Source organism: Barbus barbus, assembly GCF_936440315.1.
Source record: "Barbus barbus genome assembly, chromosome: 6".
Taxonomy (NCBI): Eukaryota; Metazoa; Chordata; class Actinopteri; order Cypriniformes; family Cyprinidae; genus Barbus; species Barbus barbus.
Window position 1 is genome coordinate 33,987,711 of NC_136734.1, and position 25,416 is coordinate 34,013,126.

The following is a 25,416-nucleotide window of genomic DNA, read 5'->3' on the forward strand; positions in this document are numbered from 1 at the left end:
TAATGTGATCAAAAATAGTTATATGGTAATATTGTGAAATATTTTTGTGATTTTTAAAATAACTTTTCTATTTTAATGTATTTTAAATGGCAAAGCTGAATTGCTTCAGAAATCATTGCATTATCCTTATTTGGTGCTTAAGAAACATTTCTTGTTATCTTATTATTCTTATGTTTTTTTTTTGATAAATAGAATTTTCAAGAACAGCATTTATGTGAAATCATTTTTTTGTAACAATGTAAAAGTCTTTACTTCTACTTTTGATCAGTTCAATGCATCCTTGATGAATAAAAGTATTAATTTCTTTTAAAAAATCATACTGATCCCAAATGTGTTATACTGTAATGTTTGACAAAGTCATCCTGTCACATCAGGAAAGGCCTCATACGTTGACCATTAAGCTTTTAAATTTCATAATGAACCGTTTCAACAAACAGGCCAAATGTATTCGCATAACCACAAGAAAATATCATCAGCTAGTGTGGACCACAGAAAATGTCCTTTGCCAGCTCTGCAAGTGGTGCATTTTCCAATACTTCTCTTAGCATTACATCTAAAGCCATCTTTAATGTTTCAAGTTCAAATATGACCACATCAATTCTGCTTTTATACATGCAACATGCATTAAAATTTTTGAAATGTCATGTTGGTTTGGTACATCATTTTACTGTATAAAAAAAAACTGCACTCATTGAATCATCACAATGCAGAATATGTTAGTTTGTTAGAATCAAAAGCAAATAGCTATTTGTTTTTATTTTTAATTTTTTCTTGCTTGTTTGAGAAAAGGAAGTAAAATGAGGCTGGAGCGTAATCATTAGCACATCTTGTTTGTGCGTGTCTGTGTTTGTGATCTCGCATCTTGTCACTCAGCTCTCATTCTCACCTCCCACTTCTGCTCACAGCATCACCTCCTTGTGATAAACCACTCATTTGACTCAGCCTGTATGAGTGTAGTGTTTTTATTAATCATAATAATTTCTCTTTTCTTACATGCTATGCTGATAAGTAGCTAGTTTGCATGTACTGCAAAAGTGTTTGTCTGACTGCTTGTTTATGAGTGAGTGTAAGTGCATGTGTTTTTGCAGACATGGTTCTGTCTTTTCAGCTGTTCTTTCCAGATCTATAGGTCAGGTAACCCTGCAGTGGAAACCCAGGAAATATCCATCACTGTTCAAGACTTTAACTCTTGCTACAAAATCTTGCTTTCTTAAAGAGATGATTTAGTCAAAAATTAAAATTCTGTCATAATTTTCTCACCCTCATGTCGTTCTAAACCTGCATGATTCTTCCTTTTGTGGAAAGTAAAAGAAGATATTTTGAGAAATGTCTCTGTGTTTTTTTTTTTTTTTGTGTGTTTTTTTTTTTTTTTTTTGTCCATACAATGGTCAATGGTCAAAACATTCTTTAAAATATCTTCCTCTGTGTTCTGGAAAATAAATTCATAAAGGTTTATAAAGGTTTGGAACAACATGAGAGTGAAATGATGACAGAATTAAATTTTTTTGGGTGAACTATCCCTTTAATAGCCATTAGTCAGCTAGTTGTTCAGGCAGTCCACTGACTTGTTGGCTGTTCTTCCATTTTTTAGTGTGTTTGTGAACTTCGTATTCACTGTTGCTGGTAACTGTGCTGTGTTTTTAAATGGAAACATCCGTAAAACATTTCTCTGAGTGAGAAATGATTTATGTTGTGCATGTATGTGTGTTGCAGATGTGAAGGTTGTTCTGTGAAACTGAGGATCACTGTGAGTGATGTAGGTAGGGTTGCTGTACAGTGTCAGTGGAAACTTTGTGTGAGACAAGAGCTTCCCCTTCAGAGAGAAACCATATAGTTACGTAACACCTCTGACAGCCAATAACAATGCTTTGAGCTGGCCATGAAGTAGGCAATTAAATAACATTAAATATGAATTTAAAATTAGTGAATGTGAGAAAAGTTATGCATGTATTCCAGGTGTGCTTGTATGACTTTGAGGTATATTTAATAACATTGGTTTCAAGTAACTGTGTCTATATAACTGAGTATTATTAAACTCACTATGAACTATAAAAATAAACCTTTTGCTTATGTCTTATTCCAGAGCTTAATGATCTTCTCATGAAATGAAGGAAATTTGCAAATTGACCTTATAATATGACCATTTCTAGTGACCATTTCTAGTGAGCCCTCTCTTTTTTTGTTATGCAGTGTTATGATCCAAATAGTGACATACCTGTATTCATCACTCATAATTTATTTTCCATTAACTTGATACACTGCATCCCAGCCTCATACAGTACCAAGTATTGTGCATAAATGTTACTAGGATGCTTACTATGCTAATGATGTCAACTCATAGGGGCGTCCATATATACAGTGGCAAAGTGACTTGAAGTTATTCTCATTTTCAGTGAGAGTTGGCAATGTCAGTCTAGCAGTGTGAGTAAAAACATAGTTCAACTTCATGCAAATGAGTAGCCACTTCCAGTGGTGGTACAGACACTGGAGCTCACATAATACATAGCCTTTTACAGTTGGAGTAGGAACACCTGCAAGAACCCAACAGAGACCTGGCAACCTCCTTAATCACTGTATGTGTGAACACCTCTTTATGCAAAGGTCTTCAAGGCATTTTGGCCCTCAATTTGAAGTTTAACTTAATAATTAGCATGTTTAATCCTGTAGTGTTTAGAAGTGTTTACTGTATGTACACATTGTCATGCAGTCATAGATCACATATGAGTGGATTATTAGTGATTTATTCACAACAATCAACAGTTAGCCTACACTTTCATTGACTTTACGGTGTCTTTTCATTGTAGTTTCCATCATGACTATCTTGAGCAGTAGTCAATAACTCCAGCACGACTGTATTAGAAATCCTTCCAAACTATGTTGCGAAGCTGAAGGAGGCTTGGAACTTCTGTTTTAATGCCTGCTTTGTAAATGGCACTTAAAGCAAGGAATTATTCTCTGCCTTCAACGCACAGTGTATTGATCATAAGACTTGTTCTCATGAATTCAAACAGCGCCTTTATGTATTGAGTCACTTCTGATTTATAGTAGTAGAGTGTTAGTGTGTTAATTCAAGTGCGTATAAATCAAGAGTAGGATTTATGTTGTGCAACATTTATTTTGGGGGAACGTTGACAGAGAGATGCTGCTCCAGCCATGTCCACTAGCCAGGTGGTCATGGCAACTACTCTTAAAACTTAATGTTTTCATGGTTGAAAGAGACCGAAACTGACAGAAACAGAAAAAGTAGATCTGAAACATCCAACAAATTTTGCATCCCATAATGTTTATATACTTTTTTTTTTTTTTTATAAATGTAATAAATACCTAGCCTCGAATATTAAAGATGGGCTGGTATTGCAGTGTTTGAGCTATGGAATTGAATGGTACTTTAATTAATTCGCCATGTTGAATGGTTGTGTGCTTTTCTGAGCGATCTGATCTTTGTCTGGTGGGTGATAAATAAGGCTTACATTTGAAGGAGGGACTTGACTCAGATTTAGAGACCAGAATACAGTCTATATAGGTGGATAGAGGTTTTCATGGGTGGTGGATTTGAAACATACTAGGTTGTGATATTAATGGTTATTATTATTTTTCCCCGCCCATTGTTTTAGCGGTCGTAAAAGTTTTTAAAAGATATTTTGAACAAGATTTTATGGCACTTTGGAATCGTATGCAGTAGTAAGACTGGGCTCATTTAATTTAGGAAGTAAACAAGTTCAGGTTAGCTGTGAGTTCTGCTGGGTCACACTTTCACTGCATCCTACCGTGTGCTGCCATGCTCTCGCTTGTCCTCCTACTTCCCTGGGTACAGACATTACAGGCTCTGTGTGTTGTTGGCAACTGTTTCCAGGAAGTGTTTCCCCTCTCCCACTGACTGGTGTGTAAACAGACTGACACTTGTTTTCACTTACTGTGTGGTTGTAGAGTGAAAGAGAGGGAGGGAGAGAAAGATAGTTGAAAAAGAGGGTGGAAAATTAGAGCAAGATGAATTTAAAGGGGGACAACAAAAGCGAGCGTGTGTGTGTGTGTGTGTGCTATGCATGAGGGCAGGGTGAAGTCACGATGTAGGAATGTGCCTGGGCCAGACAAGCAGACACGGCCCAGATGACTCTGAGGGAATCCTTGGCACACCCTAACAGGGAACCCCTTCCATCCCTCCTCTCTTTCTCTGTCTTTCCCACCCTCCTTCCTCCCACAAAGGTTGTGTTTGTGTTCAGGCCAACGGTCGGGCGCAGAAATGCCTACAGCGTGTTAGTTTCTCACTGAGAATTCAGATTCACTCTTGTTCTCTGGCTTGAGGTCAGTTTAGCAATTTCCTCAATATGTGTATGTGCGCAGCAAAATGCAACTAGATCAGCAGAAACTTGCACCTAGAACTAGCGAGATAAAGCGACAGGAGGACAGCATGATAAACGCATGCGCGCACACACACACACACACACACACACACACAGCTGGAAAGAGAGGGAAACTCAGGGCCATTGCCCTCCCTGTCCTGCCACCCACTTTTTCCACACCACTGTAGGAACATGCTGCTGCTCTGCGAGGTGATTACTTTCCACAACAAACTTCAGATGAGTTCATATTCCTCTTACATAATATCATGTTGAATTAGAGCTGAAGCCACTACAGTTATCATGAGCTGCAGACTGTGCCAGTGGATTCAGGATTCAAAAAAGAGTCCTGCTGTCTTTTGATGCTGTGAAGAGAAAGGTGCATCAAGATGAGTTAGAGAAATGCACGGTTCTAAGCTGACCAGGTGTCTCAGTGCAGATGCAGAAATTTAATTCTGTTCAAAAAAGTATACTGTAAGAGGATGATTTTCAATTAATCATCAAATGGTCACTGACATCTTATTGTGGTCAATGTCAAGATATTTTGTACAAGAAATTATGATCCGCACTCACGAGAACAGTCGTCTTTTTCCGTTTAATTCAATGTCGAGATAAACCATAAGATAGTTTGATGATATTTTTAGGAGGTTGCTGTTTACTTTGTTTGTTAATGTTCTTAATGAACTACTCGCATTCTCAGAAATATACAGTTCTGAAATGAATACTTTAATTCAGCAAGGATGCATTAAACAGAAACAGTAAAAAACGTATATGTTGCAGAAGATTTATTTTTCTGATAAATTCTGTTCTTTTTTACTTTACTTTTTTTTTTTTTTAAATCAAAGAATCACCAAATCAAGATTGGGAATGATTTCTGAAGGAATGACACTGAATGCAATGGCTTCTGAAAGTTTACATGAGTAAATTACATTTTAAAGTATATTAAAATAGAAAACGGTAATAACATTTCATAATATTACTGTTCTTACTGTATCTTTCAAAAAGAACAACAACAAAAAAATCATACTAACCCCACACTAACTCATTTTGGACTACAATCCTAAATTGAATGGGGGGGGGCAACAAATCTGAAATCTGAAATTTTAAAGCTCAAAATTCTTAAGTAGATATTTCAGAGCTGCAATTCAAAATTCTAAATGGAATAAAAAAATGTAATTCGTAATTCTAAACTTCAAAATTCTGAAGTACTTGGTTTTAAACATTTTAAATTAGTTAAATTAAATTTAAATATTTTTTTTGTAGAATATTATGAAATATGTTGTTTTAAAGTAGAATTTTTTTTATCCAAAAATGTAAATATTGAACAGATTTGATAAGGCCAGGCAGTGCTTCTGTAGCTGGAAATTCAGAGGAGCAAGAAAAACTGTATGGGATACTCTTGCTTCCTGTAATGTATGCACAGGGCCCCTAAAGAGAAAAGAATGACTCTCATTTATCGAAGAATTTGAAGTACATCACTGCACTTATATCACATAGATGGAGCTCTCGACTGCAGATTCTCAGGCTGTCTAGTACAGACAGATCTCATAGCCTGAGGAAAGTTGAAGAGAAGAATCTGCTCTGTTCTTCAAAGCAGAACATACTCTTTCATGCCTTTCACCCTCCCTCTCATTCACTTTTAGATCTGAAGAAGTCTCTTGTTTAATTACGAAAAACCATTAAAAAGCTGAATAAGACCGAACATTATTAAGTAAACATGCGGTCACGATTTCTTGTATTTTTCCTCCATACATTTTTTTTCTAAGTGTTGCTGGAAATTGATGGGCCAATTGAAGTGTTGCTGGAAATTGTCATTTGATGGGCCAAATGTGTGCGTTAAGACAGTTTGGATGTGTGCAGCCTTTTTTGAAAGGGAAATGGAATTCTTGATGCTTTACCGCTGTGTAATTTCACTGCTGCAGGTCTTCTGCCATGAGCCAATTTCATCTTGGTTTCCACTGTACGTGCATCGAGCCTGTTCCCAACTGCAGAGTCATGAAGACATCATGACTTGCATGACCTGTTCCCAGCCTTTCCCTGAATGTATGATTGTGAGACAAAAGGAATCAGATATTTGTTTCAATAAGGCAGGGAAGGCCCCTTTCCATAAGTCAGAGACAAAGGCAAGTGCAATCAAGTTGTTCTTGGTTATCAGAACTGATGTGGATGCAGGCTTTCACTTTGAGCAAAATGGCAGGGAAACTCCTGATAGTATCCGCACAACGCAAGGCTAAACTTGACCTAAGTACACACAAACACATGCTTGTTGGAATTCAGGAACACCCTGTATTTTCTCTCGCTATCTTTTGGGTCGGTTCCAAGGATTTTCCATTGTGCTTTCTCTAGGTCCATTCATGAACAGTCTCCCCCCGAAACAAACTGTTCTTGTACACTTCGGCGTACATTTTGTCAGTTGTGATTAGTTAATGAAAGCACTTAATAGTCAGATGCCCTAATAGAGTGTCGTAATCACACCTATAGCAGCAATCAGTCTGAACTGATTATTAATGAGGCCACTCTTTCCCCACGCAGACGGACATGCATGCTAAACGGCTGTGAATCCTCAAGATTTCAGAGTAGAGCCTCAACAAAGAGGGCATCTGTGTTGTAATTATGATGCGTGTGTGTGAAAGAGAGAGGTCTGTGAAGCTCCGCCCCCTCCCACTCTCCACATGCTCTTCGGCTCCCACACGCTCTGACTCGAGAACCTTCTAGAACTGACTAAACAGCAGTGTGTAGGCCACAGAGCACATCTATGTCGTATGACTCTTGTACAATGCCAGAAATGTTTGTTTCATCATGAAATTCTCCCTCTTTGAGAAAGGAAGCACATTCACTAAGTAAACGCCATCACAGTTGGTGGTCCATCTGTACATTTTCCACCCCAGATGATATTCTTTGCATGCAGAGGTTGTGGATTACATGTAGTGAGCCGTTTGTGAATGTACCTGTTATGGATTTCACTACATCACTGTAGAAGTTTTTTTTTTTGGAATAAATATTTTGTGCGTTCATTTTTTTTTTATAATTGTGACAAGTGAGGATGCACTGATATTATAATTTTGGCCCATACCTATAAGCTGATAATTTTATTGGCCAATAATTGATAAATATCTGATATTAAAATCCTATAATATTTTGTCACATAAAATGCATAAAAAAATAATAATTTGATATAAAAGTTGATGTGTACAAGTTTATTTATGATAGTGTATTTATATTGGCATTCAAATACAACATTAAAATGTATACAGTATTGAAAAATTATATATTTTGAGATGTAACATCATTCTTGCCCCTTTTTTCTACAATCAACCTTTTTGTGTTTTTAAAGATTAACTTTAAGTTAGTGTTAGATGCTGCAAAGTTGTTGCCGCTTGTTTTGCAATGTAGGAATTTTTGCAGGGAATGGCTCACACTGCAAAAATCTCATATCTATTCTGCAGAGAGAAGTAGTCCATTAATCCTAAATCAATAATTGTCTACGCTAATCTGTAATCTTCTGCTTTAGTATTGCGCTGCATGTCTCTGTGTATTTAACATTCAGGCAAAAAATTAAGCTAACTCGCAGTATCACAGGCAATGCAGTGTGATGTAAAAGAAACTGTTTAAACACCGTTTTTACTGTATGGCTTTCTAACAGAATGCCCTCTGTTTTGTCCTCTCTTTCTCTCTCTCTCTCTCCCTCGTACCCTGCCTCTCATTCCACAACGGATTGCCTGGCCGTGTTTTGACTGACAGAGCTCCCAGCCGAAGAAGGTAAATATTGATCTTTCCATCATGTTGTTACTGCTCTCTCTTTATGGGTTGCACCGTTAGCACGGGCTCAGTCATTCAGTTTTACTAGAGAGAGTTAAACTTTAAGACTTACTTTAAGTCTATGCACACATGCACAAACACATGCACCGCGTTACAGCTGTGTGGTTTAACCTGACACCCACTTGTCATTGAATACTCAAACATTTTGTCTGTCTATCGGCCTGTTTTGTCATTCTCATATTTGTCTCTCTCACAGGTAAATCACTGTGGGAGTTGGTGGTGGAGCAGTTTGAGGACCTCCTGGTGAGGATTCTGCTGCTGGCAGCCTGCGTGTCTTTTGTAAGTGACTTTCTTTCTGGTTTAAATGCGATTCAGAAATTGTATTTTATTCCCAGCACAATAAACAGTGTGACAGCCAGACCCCACCGTAAGTTTTATAGCAGTTATAGTTCATGCAGTTGGTGAGGTAATGCAGGAATCAAGACAGAATGAATCGCCGTCACCATCTATCATATCCAGTTTGCATTCTGGTGTGCTAAACCTCAAATTTCACGAAATAATTCTCAATAATCAGAGCACGGAAGAGAGATTAAGTGAGAGAGGGATTTTTTAATCTCCCCTTTTCATTTTTAAAATCTCTCTTTGTAGTCAAATGATATATGTAAAACCCTCGCCAGGACTCATTTGTGTGGTTTAAGGTCATTTACCTGAGTGTCTTATGCTTTCACTAGAGAACACCGGTAAATGAATGAGGTGACTTAAAGTCAAAGCTCATTTGTCCATAAACCATGTCAGAAAAGTCCAAAGAAACTGGATGTGCACTCTGCGTTCTTTTCAGTTTGGCCTTGGAAAGAAAGCATCTTCAGCACTGCACATTTATCACCTGCAAGATTGGCATAGCACAAGGGTGGCGAACGTCGGTCCTGGAGAGCCGCAGCCCTGCAGAGTTTTGCTGCAACCCTAATCAAACACATCTGAACAAGCTAATCAAGGTCTGAACACTTACTAGGAAGCTACAGGCAGGTGAGTTTTAATTAGGGTTGGAGCTGAACTCTGCAGGGCTGCGGCTCTCCAGGACCGGAGTTTGCCACCCCTGGTATAGCAGTTTATCTCAATGGTGTTACGTCAGGTGTAAGTCTTTGAATTAGATATGTGTAAAACTACGTACTTTCATTATGGACTACATAATTGAGGAAGCACTGTACAGTACGACTCATTTAGGGTCTGATTTACCAAACATTTGATATGGAGCGTACACACTTATGTAGATGCAGCACAACCGAATGGAACCGAACGATCATTTTTCAAGTCTGAAGTATTTGTAAATTGACATGTCATCCTAAAAATGCAATGATCATGGTGCAAGATGCAGAAAAAACTGCGAAACAGGGTGCAAAAAGGATGAATTTAGAAACACAAATTATCTTGCGTTTGTATTGTCGAAAGTCTAACAGCCATCTCACCCTCTCAGCTGGCTGAAATTTTCTCTGTGAAGTTAGTCTGTAAATTCATGCCAGTAAAGAACCACAGCTAAAAATATTTAGAATAACCATAGCTATAATAGTATGTACTACCTTTTAAAAGTTTTAGGCCAGTAATATTTTTCATGCTTTTGAAAGAAACTCTTATGCTCATCAAGACTACATTCATTTGATAAAAAATACAGTGAAAAGTGTAGTATTGTGACATCTTATTGCACTTTTAAATAACTGTTTCCTATTTTAATGTATTTTAAAATTCTGTTTATTTTAAAACACATCTGTCACTTTTGATCATTTTATTGCATCCTTGCTGACTTTATCTTACTGTCTCTAAACTAGGGTCAGATTTGAATAAATTAGACATTAGTAAACTAGAGTAGATCAAATATCCTTATGCTCTTATGTAATGATTGTGTTGCTGTGGTTCTGTTGAGCAGGACACCAGACTTTCCAAAACTCTGACTTGTTAAACTGGTGAGCACGGTCTGTTTTTCTTATTGGCTTTTATGAATTTACTTTCCGTCTGACTCAGTAGCAACAGGGGCCACGGTCGAACCACTCCAGCCCCCTGCCGTTCTGTGAGAGTAATATAACATGAGAGCGCACACGCTCTAGTTCACCCGCAGTGGAACGGACAGTCAGACGCACTGCTGTGGTTTTTGTGTACATGCTTTTTGTTTCCAGACATCTGCGTTCAGTGTCTTCTTCAAGTACATCAGCATTTGGAGCTCTGCTCATGTCATCTATCATTGTGTCTTTCATCCGTACTTTTATTGTCTTAACTGTGGCTAAATTCTATGAGGTGAGCACCAGTCTTCCAACCACTGGAGTCCTGTGGAACACTTGAAACTAATATTGCATTAGACCTCCCAGAGAGCCTTGTGTGTGTTTGTGTGCTGGACAAATACAATGGTGCAATGGAAATACTCCGGGGAGATCAGCCCAGTCTTGGAACTCATTTGTGGGCCTTTTTGAATATATTAAAATCTTTAGCATTCAGATTTCCTGACTTTTTTGCATGTTATGAGAACAAAGCCGTCAGTATCTAAGCGACGGGGGAGCCACAGAGACAAAAATGTGGTGTTTTTTTATTTTATTTATTTTGTGAAGTGTTGTGAGGGTATGATAGCCTGACTCATTCTAGAACAGCATGTGCTGGAAATGAGAGCTGTTGGATGAAAACAAACAGATCTACATGTGCAGCCATGCGACTGCTGGTCCCAAAACGCCAAAAATGGTTGCCCATTTTCATTTCATTTCAGATAACTAGCTGTATTGCTTCTGTCCTGATTAAGTTTTTCATTCCTTTTCTGTCATCTTTCATTTTTCAGGTCAGCTGTTTCAAACATCCTTCTTGCGTAGATCTTGTCGGTGCATTACTGGTGTACAGCGCTCTCCGCATTATCAGTCAAGGCTTTAGAATATCTCTGGCAGATTGTATATCAGTATAATGTCATTTAGCTATTTTCTATTAGACCTCAATATAAACTGAGAATTTTTCACACTCGAGACTCCAGCACAGCACTGCACGTCATCAGAGAAAAGGTCACTTGAACAATGGATAGACTTCCTGTCTTTAAATGGTAAAGAGTATGCCCACCTTCCATTTTATGATTTGAGAAAAGCTTCTCAGTGGAGCAGTTTTAAAGGAGTTTTTATGCTTCTAGGGGTGAGAAGTTATGAATTTAGGTACCACTTCAACATGTGAAAATGTATTATCAGAAACCTTTCCTAAGGTTGTATTTTGGTCACTGTGAATAACTTTTAGCTAGTGATGGCATGAAAACTTATTTATATTTGTGGTATAATATTCACTGTACTTCCAGTTAAAAAAAAGTGAAGTTGGGAGTTTGCGTAGGCCATCATCAGATACTAAAACCACAAAATAAACCTCAAATCTTGGTCACAGTATGCCCAATAGTTGTCAGTTGGCTTGTAATTGTACGGGTATGATTTCATGGTATCTTAAAGGGTTAGTTCACACAAAAATGAAAATTCTTTCATCATATACTTACCCTACATATCTTTTAGAACCAGAATGACTGCCTTTCCTCTGTGTAGGGCTGGACAATAATTCATCTGTAATCTTCTGGTTTAGTATTGCGTATTGTTGTTGGAGATGAGGCCCAGAACCACAGTATCATCAGCAAATTTGATAATAGATGTGGAGCTGTGAGAGGATACGCAGTCATGCGTGTAGAGAGAGTAGAGCAGGGGACTCAGGACACAGCCCTGTGGGGCTGCTACGTTGAGGGTGATGGAGTTTGAGGTGAACTGGCCAACTTTCACCACTTGAGGTCTGCCGGTGAGGAAGTCTTGAATCCAGTCACAGAGTGAGGAGTTTAGGCCGAGGTCTGTGAGTTTAGAAGCCAGCTTGATGGGGACTATAGTGTTGAAAGCTGAGCTATAGTCAATGAATAGCAGCCTTACATAATTCCCATTGTTGCTGTCCAAGTGTGTGAGGGAAGACACTTGGACAGGCAAGTGATTGCAGATTCACCTTGAAGCCTAGAAAAGGATATGTGCCTAAAGTGCTTTCGACTCCATTTAAAGCGCAGGTCATAACACTATTTGCTTTCCGCCCCGAAACACCGACTGGGACGGAGCTGCTTCATACACTCCTGCTGTGACCTGTACGTGCGGTGTGTACTTATATCGAGCGCTCTAGTCAGTTTAGACTCTTGGAGCAGCTATTTGTATGTTTTGGTGGACGCACAAAAGGACTGCCTGTGTCCAAGCAAAGGCTGTAACACTGGATCGTTGACGCAATTGCTTTGGCTTACAGCTCCAAGGGCGCAGAATGTCCGATAGGGGTTCGGGCCCACTCAACCCGCGGACTTGCGTCATCCTGGGCCTGGGCAAATGGCATGTCTATTCAGGACATTTGTATGGTGACAGGCTGGTTGTCACCCAGCACTTTCGCGAAGTTTTATAACCTAGATATGTCGTCGCTTGCCTCGCATGTGCTGTCAGTGCGAGCAGCGCATGCGCCTACTCAGGCTCAGCTATGATCTGAGATGTGTATCAGTGGTTTCGACTAGGTCGTATACACCCTGTATTGACACGCCACCAGTTCAATGCTGTTCCTAACAGTTTATCACAATGTTTTGATATAGTTCACCACGTCTTTTAGGACTTGATCACCATTATACTCTGCTTATTGAGCACCTTTATGGCCGTGCATCATAACACATGATTTAATTGAAAATTTCAACTAATCTATATGTGAAAGCGCTGAAGCCGCCGCCATTTCACATTCTCTGTTTCACCGGAGTTAACTCCGCCCCTGGTGTGACGCGGCATCGTGTAGTTGCCGCGCCCCCCCCCCTGACTTTTTACATGGTTTCGACTAGGTCCTGTAGACCTGAGCTGTGCTTACCAAGAGCGGCAAATATCATTGCTGCTCTCATTACGACCCCGAATGTGCCACGGCGGGATTTTAAACGTTCCCATAGCAATGTAGAGTGACCGAATTGAAGGGGAATGCTCTCGGTTACTCACGTAATGAGGGAACGAGACATTGCTCTTATTGCCGTGTCACCGTATCTCGTTCCCTCATTTTGGGGAACCCAGGTTACGTGAGTAAACGAGAGTGTTCTACCGCTCTCACAGCCTCCTGCTGGCAGGGAATCAGATTGCATTTTCAAGAATAAGCTCGACTCAAGCAACATGCTTTTGTTGTTGCTCAATTCTTTTTTGTTTTCTGCAGCAACGCAGAGCACTATTCATGCTCTTTATCCTGGCTGAAGTTCATTTGTTTCAATCTATAAGAACAATCAGCCTACACTACCATTAAAAAGATTTTGAACAGTAAGGTTTTAATGATTTCTCATGTGACTGGAGTAATGATGCTAAAAATTCAGCTTTGAAATCACAGGAATAAATTATATTTTAAAATATTTTAAAATAGAAAACAGTTATTTTAAATAGCAAAAATATTTCAAAATGTTACTGTTTTTGCTGCATTTTGGATCAAATAAATGCAGGCTTGGTGAGCAGAAGAGAATTCTTTAAAAAACATTAAAAATAATACTGTTCAAAAACTTTTGACCGGAAATGTATGTTAGCCTATAGTTTGAAGTTAAAGATATTAATATTAATAAGGTGAGTCTGAGATGTTTATTTGACAGTGATTTCACATTTCTTGTTTGTATGAAGGCTAAATACAAATAAAAGGTGAACATTATTTATTTGTGTGTTTTTTTTGTTAGTTTTTTTTATAAAATATATAGTTTTATAGGAGGTGGTTTTGTAGACTTGGCACACTTATTTTTCATAAGTTTGTAGGCACAGACATCTGTTGCGGCCATTCTTGGCGGTTTTTATGAGGCTTTTTTAAAATAGAGTTCATATCAATATCGGAATTATATCGTATCGACCGAAATTAATAAATATATCGTGATATAAATTTTGGCCATATCGTTCAGCCCTACCTCTGTGGAACACAAAAGAAGACGCTTTGAAGTCTTTGAAAAATGTTCAAACTAATAGCGGTTTGTTTGCTATTGTTTGTAAGCGGAACCGATCTAGTCAGTCCATTTGTCTTCTGTTTGAAGTATAAAAACTCGAGGGAATGCAGAGAGGATCTACAGTCTACTGATATTTATGAGTGAATAGACCTCAGTCAGACAAGTCGCCCAGAGCCATGGCTTGACAGGATTTAGCTGAGCACTCTGATCTAAACTCTAAGCCACTCATCTGTGTGGCTTTCCTCAATATTTCAGTAATTGTCATCTTTCCACCCATTTTGTTTTATGAACTCCTTTTTGCTCTTCATCACTTTCTCATTCTGTCTCCTTGACTATTTTTGGTCTTTGCATTCGCCTGCCCATCTTATTTCATGGTTACTCAGTGACTTAAAGAAGCCTCTGCTTGGGACCCATCAGTCTGTAATGAAAGGTTAAAGCCAGACTGCTCTATGACTGATCTGTATCTAAGTTACTTAGAATTAGGTGGAAGGAGAGAAAGCGCTGTATGAATGGGGTGGTGATGGTGCAGTGGATAAGACACATGCCTTTGGTGTGAGAGACCCGGGTTCGAATCCACTGTCCCTGAGCAAGAGTTAGTTGCTCCAGAGGCGTGCGACCTCTGACATATATAGCAATTGTAAGTCGCTTTGGATAAAAGCGTCAGCTAAATGAATAAATGTAAATGTAAAATGTAAATGAATGCATAATATGAAAGAGGTCTGTGGAAGACACCAGGTACATCAACAAAAAGTGCATGAAGTACATGAAGTGCCTAAAATTATTAGTGCATTAATGGCCATACAAATTAGCCCCTCCCATAGCTTTTTTTTTTTTTTTTTTTGTCATTGCTCTCTTCATTTTTCCTCCCCTTCATTTTTGAATTTTAACGGGTTAGTTCACCCTAAAATGAAAATTCTGTCATTAATTACTCACCCTCATGTCGTTCCCGTAAGCCCTCCATTCATCTTCGCAACACAAATTAAGATATTTTTGGTGAAATCTGAGAGCTCTCTGACCCTGCATAGACAGCAACGCAAATGATATGTTCCCAGACCTAGAAAGGTAAGAACATTGGTAAAACAGTCCATGCGACATCAGTGGCTCAACTTCAATTTTGCGAAGCTACGAGAATACTTTTTGCGTGTGAAGAAAACAAAAATAACACTTTATTCAACAATTCTTCTCCCCTAGATCTTCCGCCATTTTGGAGAGTACCACGACACATGCGCGCTTTCTCTTGAACGTAATCAACGTAATCAGTTGTTTACTTTCAGGAGAAAGCACACTACGTTTCTGGGTCTGGGAACATATTTGCGTTTCTGTCTATTCATCAAAAATATCTTAATTTGTGTTCTGAAGATGAACGGAGGCCTTATGGGTTTGGAATGACATGATGGTGAGTAATTAATGACAGAATTTTCATTTTGGGTTGAACTAACCCTTTAAAGCATCAAAAAAGTCAATATCATTTTTGTAGCTGCTTCAAACTATTCTTTTAAAGAAATTGTTGGCTTCTGGTGCCATTGAGCAAATCTTTAGGTGAACTCACTCCATACATTTCGGGAGTTTCGAACAGATAAACACTGTCAGAAAGTAATGAACTTCAAGGCCATTTACCTTATCATGCATATTGCATGAACTGCTTTTTAGCTTATAAGGTAACTTGGGTTTTTCTGAAAATTCCTCCCACCCCGAACTCCCACATACAGTATTTGCCAGGGGCATGTACCTGATGGCATGATTTCACTGGAATATTTGTAATGGGTGTGGAATGATCCAGTATCTCGTTTCATAACAGTCAGAGCCTGATGTTTATTGTGCTATTTATTTAACAGTGGTACTGTCGGGTCCTTGGGGTTCAACAGAAAGGAATTTTTCAGTTGTTTATTAGTTTTAATACTTTGCTTTTTATGCTTTCTATTTCTTTTTTTATGTTTAAGAAAGAAGTCCACTCTCCAAGGCTGCATTTGTTTGATCAGAAAAAGTGCAGTAAAAGCAATAATGTTGTGAAATATTACAATTTAAAATAACTGTTTTCTATTTGAATATATTTTGAAATGTAATTTATTCCCTGAAAACTACATTTTCAGAATTCATAACTCCAGTATTCGGAAATAGGAATCATTTGAAACATTTATAAATGTCTTTACTGACACTTTTGATCAATGCAATGTGTCCTTCCTAAATAAAAGTTCAAATTAATTTATTAATTAATTTCCTTTCCAAACTTATGTAAGTGGACAGAATGATGAACTGTGTATAAATATAGCGTATCTATCATTTTATTTATTTTTTAAGAGTATTTATGAGTACTTGAATTCTCACTTCAGTAACGTTAATAGAATTGAGCTTTGAATGTGAGGTAGGAGTAATTTATGTTGTGTTTGTTCATTAGGTGTTGGCACTGTTTGAGGAGGGGGAGGAGTCGACCACAGCCTTCGTGGAGCCTATTGTCATCCTGCTCATTCTGGTGGCCAACGCAGTCATTGGAGTCTGGCAGGTGGGTGGGTTTGTGGGCTGAGAAACTGAAGGACCACAAATAATTTCAACTAATGATCAAATCTATGTTCTCGATGAAGAAGAGCGAGTCTGCTTGATGTCCTACTGTTCAGCATTAGATACTTTACTACTACTACTACTGCTACTATTATCACTACAACAGTCTTCTTTTCCTAAACATGACAAGTGATTATCAGTTGTATATTATCAAGTGTATTATTTGTTTATTAGTGCGTATATAAGGATGTTGCATGTAATTTACATTTATAACACAATATCTGGACACAGCAGTGGACAGCGTTGACAGTGGCAGTGCTAAGAGATTTACCTAATTATTGTAATCCTATTAATCCTATAATCCTCATCATGTTATATTTGACTTCTATTTGAATTTAGAAATCACATTTCTGAATTCTGGGAGATTGATTAAAGAGGAAACGTTGTGTATGTTCACAAATGTGCTATGCCTGTTACACCCTATTAGAACTATTGATATTAATGATGCATCTGTCAAACTTTTGTCTGATAATTCTGTGTATGATAACCGATATGATGGCCATTGGCCAGTACTTTAAAAAAAATATTTGATTTATAATATTAATTTTAATATAATTAATTATATTGTATTTTAAAATCAATATTTTTTATATTCTAATATTCATTTTAATATGATAAATTATTTGTTATTACTATCTATTATTTTAAAGCTTTTATCAGAACATTCAGATGTACAAATGTATGTAATTTATTTATTTTGAAACCTGTAGGAGTAGGCTACTGTTGTTTAGCCTAATCAGGCCAATGGCATAAATGAAACAAAATGAAATATGGGGTTGTTACCGATGCAATGCATGTGTATCCTTGCTGATCCCTTTGTGTGGTTTTGTATGGTCTCAGGAGCGAAATGCAGAGAATGCCATCGAGGCTCTGAAGGAATACGAGCCAGAGATGGGCAAAGTCTACCGCATGAACCGCACTGCCGTCCAGAGGATCAAAGCTCGAGACATTGTGCCTGGAGATATTGTGGAGGTTTCTGGTAAGCTTGGACCTGTTTCTACTCTTTCCTGTTCCCTCTCATAATTTTTCCTACTCTCTCTGTCCATTTGATAAAACCTCATCTACTCTCAGTCTCTTTCCTTGAGTAAAGAGAGGTACTCAAATCTGCAGAGAGATTTTGATTGTGGAACAATAAGGATACTCCACAGCCTCCAGCTCCAGAGTCCTGTGGACATTTGGAGGTTTCTGCTGAACATTTACTCATGTGGTCTGACATAATACGCAGTGGACGTTGCCCGTTTTTGTTTTTTTCTTCCTTCCAGTCATCACCACCTCTCGCTGTACCCAAAACACACAAACACAGGCTGTCTTCCCATTGGCCTATGTGTGGCTGCCCAGAGTGTGTGTTTGTGTGCATTTCACCGCAACTGTGCCCTGAACGGGAGCCCTTCAGGGTTTCTCTCTCTGTGTGTATGTGTGGGCTCCTTGCCAAAAACTTGAAAGCAGAGCAGGAATATCCCAGACTGTCTTACGTAAGTGGCTTTCCTGTGAGTATGATGGTGCCAAGCAGAGACATGCAGGAAAAATCATTGTGTGTGTGCGTATTCTGTTCATTGTACAAAGCTGAAAGTGACTATAGTACTCTTTCTCTCTTACCTCTTTTTGAAACACGTAGCATTTTTCCACACTGTCAGTCCCACCGTTCTCTACCTTCATGTGACTACAGGTTTGCCAATGCCTCCTTCACACATACAAATGTGCCCACTCTCTGTTAGGGATCTTGCCAATGTATATGTAGACACTTAGATAAAAATAAACCTGTTGTCTTTCTGTTATGGCTTGACCGAATCTGTGCATCACATGCACACATATAAAGCTAGTCTCAGCTTCAAAGTAATCATTGTTTGCTTCTTTAAACCCCTGCTTGCTAATGATCTCCAGTCAGCGTCAGCCAAGTGTGGAGTAGAAGAGATGAGGGGAAAGGAGATGACAGCAAGGATCTGCTTTTCACTATTACAGTAAAAACAAAAGAAAGGTCATACTAATAATTCCTGTGTTACACTGCAAGATTTCCTGTTTCATGTTCAAGAGCATCCGCATTCATTCAGAAACATGGATGCGGCCACATCGCTGTGAATGGGAGTGAAAGATGAGACTGGTGCGGGGGGAGTGAGAGGGAACGTGTGTACGGAGAGATACAAAATGTGAGAGAGGTGGAGAAGAGAGAACGGTGTGAGAGCGCGAGAGCGTGAAAGACAGATGAGCAGGAGGGAGCGATAAATGCAGCAAGATGCAGAGAGAAAGAGAGACAGGCGGGATTAAAGAGATGTGGATGGGAGACAAGCCCAAATTCAAGCGGCCAGATTCTCCTCTCCACGCACGTACACACGTGCTATGTCACCATGGTAACTGGCCCCAGAGTAACTCCCATGTCAAGGTCAAACTGACAGACATGTAAAGTAACTACCAGACATCACTGTCAGTCCAGATGTTTCCAGCATCAAGTTTCTGTCCTTCCTGAAAGCAAAAATTTAGCCACAGCGTGATGAAATTGCACCTAATCGGTCCATATTTGAAGTCATGCACAGCAATGTTAATATACAGCTATGTTGAATGGGATTCTGGACGAGTGAGATGTAACTGGGGGAGGTAACAAGCAAAATGCAATAAAATTAAAAAAAGAATGCAACCAACAAAACTTGTGCATCGTGGTTTGTGCACAATGTTTGTGCCACAAAAGGAAATCAGCTTTTCATAGCTTCACAGCTTTTTATTATTATAAATAGGAATTATGTTGATAGCCCTTTCTTTGGATTTACACAAGGAAAATTGAGTAAATGCCGATTAATGCCAAATTAATAAAAATTAAATATTTACCACATTTTACCAAAATTTAATTTTCACAGTAAATGTATATTTAAACATAAATAAATATATATATATATATATATATATATATATAACTGCCTTGTGTTTTAGAAAGGCGGTCCTTTGCAAAAGAGTTCATTATATCTAGGAATCATGGCATCAAAAATGTTGACAAACCCTGATCCTAGAGCATTTTGAACCAACTCTTTTGATTTTTGTTACTGTGTAGTTAAACACCATAGCCAGTTTGACAGATATTTTTGGATTGTGCGTGAGATTTTTGGCATTTTCCTCTTCCTGAGGCCTTGAGCACTTCCCAGCCTACAAGCTGAACAAAAACTAGACAAGGTGAATTAGTCCGGGGGGAGAAGAGGAGAGGTGTTTCCACCCCAGAGGTCTGCGAGAGTGGAAATGGCTGGCACTCTATGTATCTTCTGTATTTTGTTATCATTGGTAGTGGGGGAAAGCAAGATGCCACTTAGGTTTAAGATCCGTCCGCTGGTTTATAGCCACGAGAATCCACTAACGAGGTGTAGACACATTCACACACATGCTGAGCTGCTTGTGCTGAGTTCATTGGTTATATATATACGTATTTAATAAGTCCTTTTTGGTAAGCGGGAAGCACTGGCAGGACGGAGGTGTTGTCAGCTGCATCTGCTGAAATATTTCTCAATTTCTGTCTAAACTGACTATGCCGATGACATAATCTTGTTGCTAAGCTCTATCAAACAAGTGTAAGCAAACACACAACCCCAACCTTAAAAGCCTTTCACTTTCTTTGGAGGTTGAATGAAAATTGCACATCGGAAAAAGGCACTTGTGAGAACTATAAATTGGTTACTACAGAAAAAAAAAATCAAAACAAATGGCAACCAAAAATATAACTCACAACACTCATTCCCCTCTCCTCGCTGCAGAGTCTTTCCTGTACCCACCATTCGTGAGTGGTAATTCCATTGGAAATTTTGGCTTGGACAACCAACAGAATTGGAGGTCGGAAAACAGTGTTCAGCCATTTTTTTTGCATGCATGAGTACTATGGATATTTATAGATTATTTACACTTTTCAATTTCCAGTCAGCCCAGCATTGTGTCAGCGTTCAGCCAACATTATGTTTGTGATAATCACAGTGTCCGAAGTGGAACTTTCCCTCGACTGTTGCAGAGGCTCAAAAATAACATTCTCACTCCATTAGAATATCCAAAGAACCAGAAGGGTTTACAGAAAGCCTTCGGATTTGGAAAGACTTTAGTTGTTTTTTTACGCTCTTTGGGATGAGTAATAGTGAAGCATCGACTGTGTTTTTAAAATAAATTAACTTCAGTCCCATCATCTTTTAGTCATCCCCACAGGCTGTTTGAGACCATTTTGATCAGTATTTGCAAACATCTTGAACTCGCCAGCCTCTGTTATTACACCGTTCCACATTTACAAGTAAGCATGCGTCACCCGTTCTAATCAAGTTTATGCCCGATGTCCATGGAGGCCTGTTTCCTGCTATCAGATGCTTGCCATCTACTGTCATAATGTCTGTGTATATTTAGCTCACTTTGCATTGTTCTGGCTTGGTATGGCGAAAAGCAGTTTGCATTAGCATTTAGATGGGTTCAGTACCCATTCGCAGTGTGACCGAGTGGGAGACACCGCTGAGGGGGGAGAGGGAGCGATAAAATCCAAGAAAGAGAAGAGAAAGGTCCGTCGTTCTGGGAGCATAAACGGGCTCCTGCCCTCTCTATCCCAACTCCCACGCAGAGCAGCCCCTGATGGGGGTGTTGTCTCCCTCACCAGAGACCCCCAAGGCTGATGTGAGCCATTCCTGCGATGTGGGAGGAAGAGAGACCGCACGGCTGAGAGAGAAATCATGTCCAGAGGGTTGGAGCAGAAAGAATGGAAAAAGAAAGATGAGATGAGAGAATGTTTTACTGTACATGATAGTATTATGCAACATCATGTGACTATGACTAACAAATTATTTATTGTGCAGCAAAACAACAAAAACACAGACTGACGATAACTTTTTTTTATTTTGTCCTGTGAAAAAGCTGACATTCAACCTTCTTCAGAGTTTCACTTAAGCATGATTCTTTCTAGACTGTCTGGACCGCTCATCCACTATCTGCCTAACAGTGTGTAAGAGACTAATGGGAAGTGTGGCTACTCTCTTGCATGCCTTGCTGCCCCCAGGCACCTCCAGCTCAGCCTAAGGGTTTAAATGGAGTATAATTACGACACTAAGGGCCTCTTAATGCTGTAAAATGTCCTTTAAGTGCCCCCGCAGCCTCTTTGTCCCAGTCCAGGAGCTATATGACATGGGAATGAGAATTTGCAAGCTCACTGACACCCACTGCAAGATTATTGATAGAAAATATCTATCTGTCTGTCTGTCTGTCTATATGCATACGTAGACGTGTGTTTGTCTGTGTAAATATAGTTTCAGCTGTTTCAATCTGTCAAAGAATCCTGAAAAAAAATGATCAGTTTACAGAAAAGTATTAAGCAGAGCAACTGTTTTCAACATTGATTATAATAAGAAAGGTTTTTTGAGCACCAAATCAGTGTATTAGAATGTTTTCTGAAGAATCCAAAGTAGAGTTTTGGTATATGTTGAAAGATGGCATGAGTTCAGAGGAAATCTCTCGAGCTTTCTGTTTAAATTTGTGTTCAGATTTCATGCAGTTGTTGTTGTGTATATGCCATGTCATAGCTCACAACAAATTGTCAAGGCTTTTGTTTAATTGCAGTTTTCAGAAAAAAAGAGGCTCATTTTTTTATTTTCCTCATTTTCAATATGCTCGATTTGTGATTTGCTGTATCATCCTTTGTTTGAGATGTGAGTGCACAAGCAGATCCCTGCAGCTTGTGTGATGACTGTATATGAAGCTTGGTTTTGATGAATCGGGTAGGAAGAAGCAAAGTTTCATAAAGTCAAGCCACTACACAATGTCTATTGCTCAAACCATAAATGGCTGCAAGAGCTCACAAAACCCAGTTGAAAATGACACATATTGACTGATTCTGTCTCGTCTAACTGGCTGGGCCTTTCCCACCTTGTTTTTTTCTGTTCTTTTGTATTAGAAACTTTTTTTTCTTGTAAACAGTGCATGAACCGAATATTGATCATTCCGTGTACTCTCATCAACTGGCTATCGAGCGGTGTTCCAGTGTGTCTGCAGTTAGTCTTCGAGGTGGTGTCTCTCTTGCTCTTTCACTTTTTTTTTTTTTCCCGTTTCAGTTGCTTTTTTGCTTTGCTTCAGGCTTTGTGTCCTAGTAGCTCAGCTTCGATCTGTTATAATTAAGTGTTTACCTGGAACACAAGAGGTCAAGAACAGCCTTAAATGATGGCTGTGCAGTGGCCTGTCTTATTTCATGTTTATGATTTGCAGTTTTGACCCTTCAGGCATATGTCCTACACACCGTTTTCAACTTGTCTCACATTCATCAGTAATGTAGGAGTGTCTTTGACTGTTTTTTGATGAAGTAACTCTTAACACATTTTGTTTTCTAGTTGGAGACAAGGTGCCAGCAGATATCAGGATCACTTCAATCAAATCCACCACCCTGAGAGTGGACCAGTCCATTCTCACAGGTATTGTGGATGTCTGAGATGAACAGTTTAGCATTTCACTGCTCAGTTCTAAGTATGGCTTGATTTAAAACTACCAATGTGTTCTTTAGGCGAGTCTGTGTCTATTATCAAACACACTGATCCTGTGCCAGATCCAAGAGCTGTCAATCAAGACAAAAAGAACATGCTGTTTTCTGTAAGCATTTCACTTCCTGTTTTGAGAGGAGAACTTTGTCTCGTGCATATAAGCCATATATTTGCATATAAGAATTACCTACCTCAGCATTTTTAGTCTTGTTATGCATTACGTAATTATTCTTTGTGTCTTTATGATTTTTTTTTCTAGCTTTTTTCTTTGTCTCACTAGTTTGCAGAATGTCATTATACTGTAGGGTATAATAAGACTTAAGTATTCTGTTCAGTCTAAACATGCTCTTCCTGTATGCATTCGTTTGCAGTCATTCAGATGCTATAAGTAGGCATGCATTTGTCTGCTCTCAATCCACTTAGGTTGCGTTAACATCATCTGGGGATAGGGAACACCCCAGTTGACGTTATTGGCATAGTGAGTGATAGTATAACGTCAAAGTTAATGCAGTCTGCCTGTTTTCTTTAGTCGTTTAAAATAAACCTGTATATGGCCTATGTGCTTTTAATAGTCCAGCTTTATGCATTTTCCAACACATCGTGGTTATGAAAAATGTAGTTTCCCATTAGGGAAAAATATCCCTATTGACATTATAGCCAACTCCACACAAGTCAATGATTTTTCCAAGCTACGTTTTATAAAATTATATGGGATTGAGGAACTTCTGATGCTGCTGCTGTTGTTTCCAAGTCTGCAAATGTGTACATTTAGATTTTAAAGGTCTTTTGGTGGCTTTGTTCCATTTGTATATGTGCTTATATATGCATGTTCTCATGTTTTCCAAAAGGGCACAAACATTGCTGCGGGTCGGGCTATCGGTATCGTTATCTCCACCGGTGTTTCCACCGAAATCGGCAAGATCCGCAACCAGATGGCATCAACCGAACAGGAGAAGACCCCGCTGCAACAGAAGCTGGATGAGTTTGGTCAGCAGCTCTCAAAGGTCATCTCCCTCATCTGCATCGCCGTCTGGGTCATTAACATCGGCCATTTCGCCGACCCGGTCCACGGTGGCTCGTGGATCCGAGGTGCCATCTACTATTTCAAAATAGCCGTGGCCTTGGCAGTGGCAGCCATCCCGGAGGGTCTTCCAGCTGTCATCACCACCTGTCTGGCACTGGGCACCCGTCGCATGGCCAAGAAAAATGCCATTGTCCGTTCTCTGCCCTCAGTGGAGACTCTGGGATGCACCTCCGTTATCTGCTCAGACAAGACGGGGACCCTGACAACCAACCAGATGTCTGTCTGCAGGGTGAGTGATGTGGCTGTTCAAGCCAGATGCACAGTTGGTGTCTCATTCAGCATCAGAATTGATGTCAGCGGGCAGATCTTGATTTTATGTCTGGGTAGATGACCGTTTCGTTTTTCATTCTGTTGTCTGCTGACATATGGTCCTGTGTGAGCTTTTTTCTTTTTATATAGAACTGAAACTACAGATTTGAACCTCTTTTTTCATACATTCACAAGAGCTGATTTATTATGCACTATAATACTAGCCAGAACCATTTTCAAACTGTCATGAAGGCAATGGAGGTTGCCTAAAAATAGCATTTTATTTTCAAACTCAAGATAGATTCCCCTGAGGAATACGCCTTTTTTGGGGGGGGGGACCCATGAGGCCAGAGAGCATCATATGAATTCCATTTAGACAACGTCTCGGAATTCTTTCCCACTGATTCCAGGCCTGTGTGTGTGTACCCTGTTACTGTGGTTTCTGGTGCACTGGCAGGTGGTTTCACAGGCCTGGATACTACAGTGGTGTTTACCATCAGAGTGGGTCTTTGATGCTGTGCCAGGGCCTCTCATACAGAGCTGAGTGATGCAACAGCAGCAGCTTTCTCTGGCTGCCATATGGAAGACCACAGAAACATATGAGGCACAACACGTGAGGTGAGCGAGAGACTTGGAAGTACTAGACTTGGTCGGATGCTGAGTAGCAGTCCAGAGCCAGTTCAAAGACTCAGCTGCACTTTGTAAGTGCTTAGAGACATGTCGTGTTTAATAGGTTCTTGTCCAGTCTATTTTTTTTTTTTTATACATGTGCCCTTGTAATCTTTACTTAAAAACAACATCTCTTTTCTGATGGTTGTGTGATGTGTGTACCAGTATGAGGGATGGGCATTAATCCAGCCCCTTTAGCAACCATTCACTCACATGTAATCGCAGCAATTAGCAAATGAGAATTACTCAATCAATTCCCCATGGACAAAATCAAGTGCAATCCAACTTTACTTTTTTCTCATTTGAGAAGTTTTACGTGAATATGTCACAATAGGGAGGAAGAGACTA

The 25,416-nt window shown here is 39.2% G+C and overlaps 1 protein-coding gene across 2 annotated transcripts in view; it reads left to right on the top strand.

The window, feature by feature from the left end:
* LOC306871423 (sarcoplasmic/endoplasmic reticulum calcium ATPase 1-like) overlaps nucleotides 1-25,416 on the top strand; it is a 57,481-nt gene that overhangs the window by 6,004 nt on the left and 26,061 nt on the right. For both annotated transcript variants that reach the window (XM_079419337.1, XM_079419336.1), the window contains exons 2-8: nucleotides 8,079-8,096; nucleotides 8,353-8,435; nucleotides 16,442-16,546; nucleotides 17,443-17,581; nucleotides 22,920-23,000; nucleotides 23,090-23,175; nucleotides 23,915-24,379. In XM_079419337.1, the coding sequence (XP_079275463.1) occupies nucleotides 8,079-8,096; nucleotides 8,353-8,435; nucleotides 16,442-16,546; nucleotides 17,443-17,581; nucleotides 22,920-23,000; nucleotides 23,090-23,175; nucleotides 23,915-24,379 (977 nt within the window). The remainder of the gene's footprint in view (nucleotides 1-8,078; nucleotides 8,097-8,352; nucleotides 8,436-16,441; nucleotides 16,547-17,442; nucleotides 17,582-22,919; nucleotides 23,001-23,089; nucleotides 23,176-23,914; nucleotides 24,380-25,416) is intronic.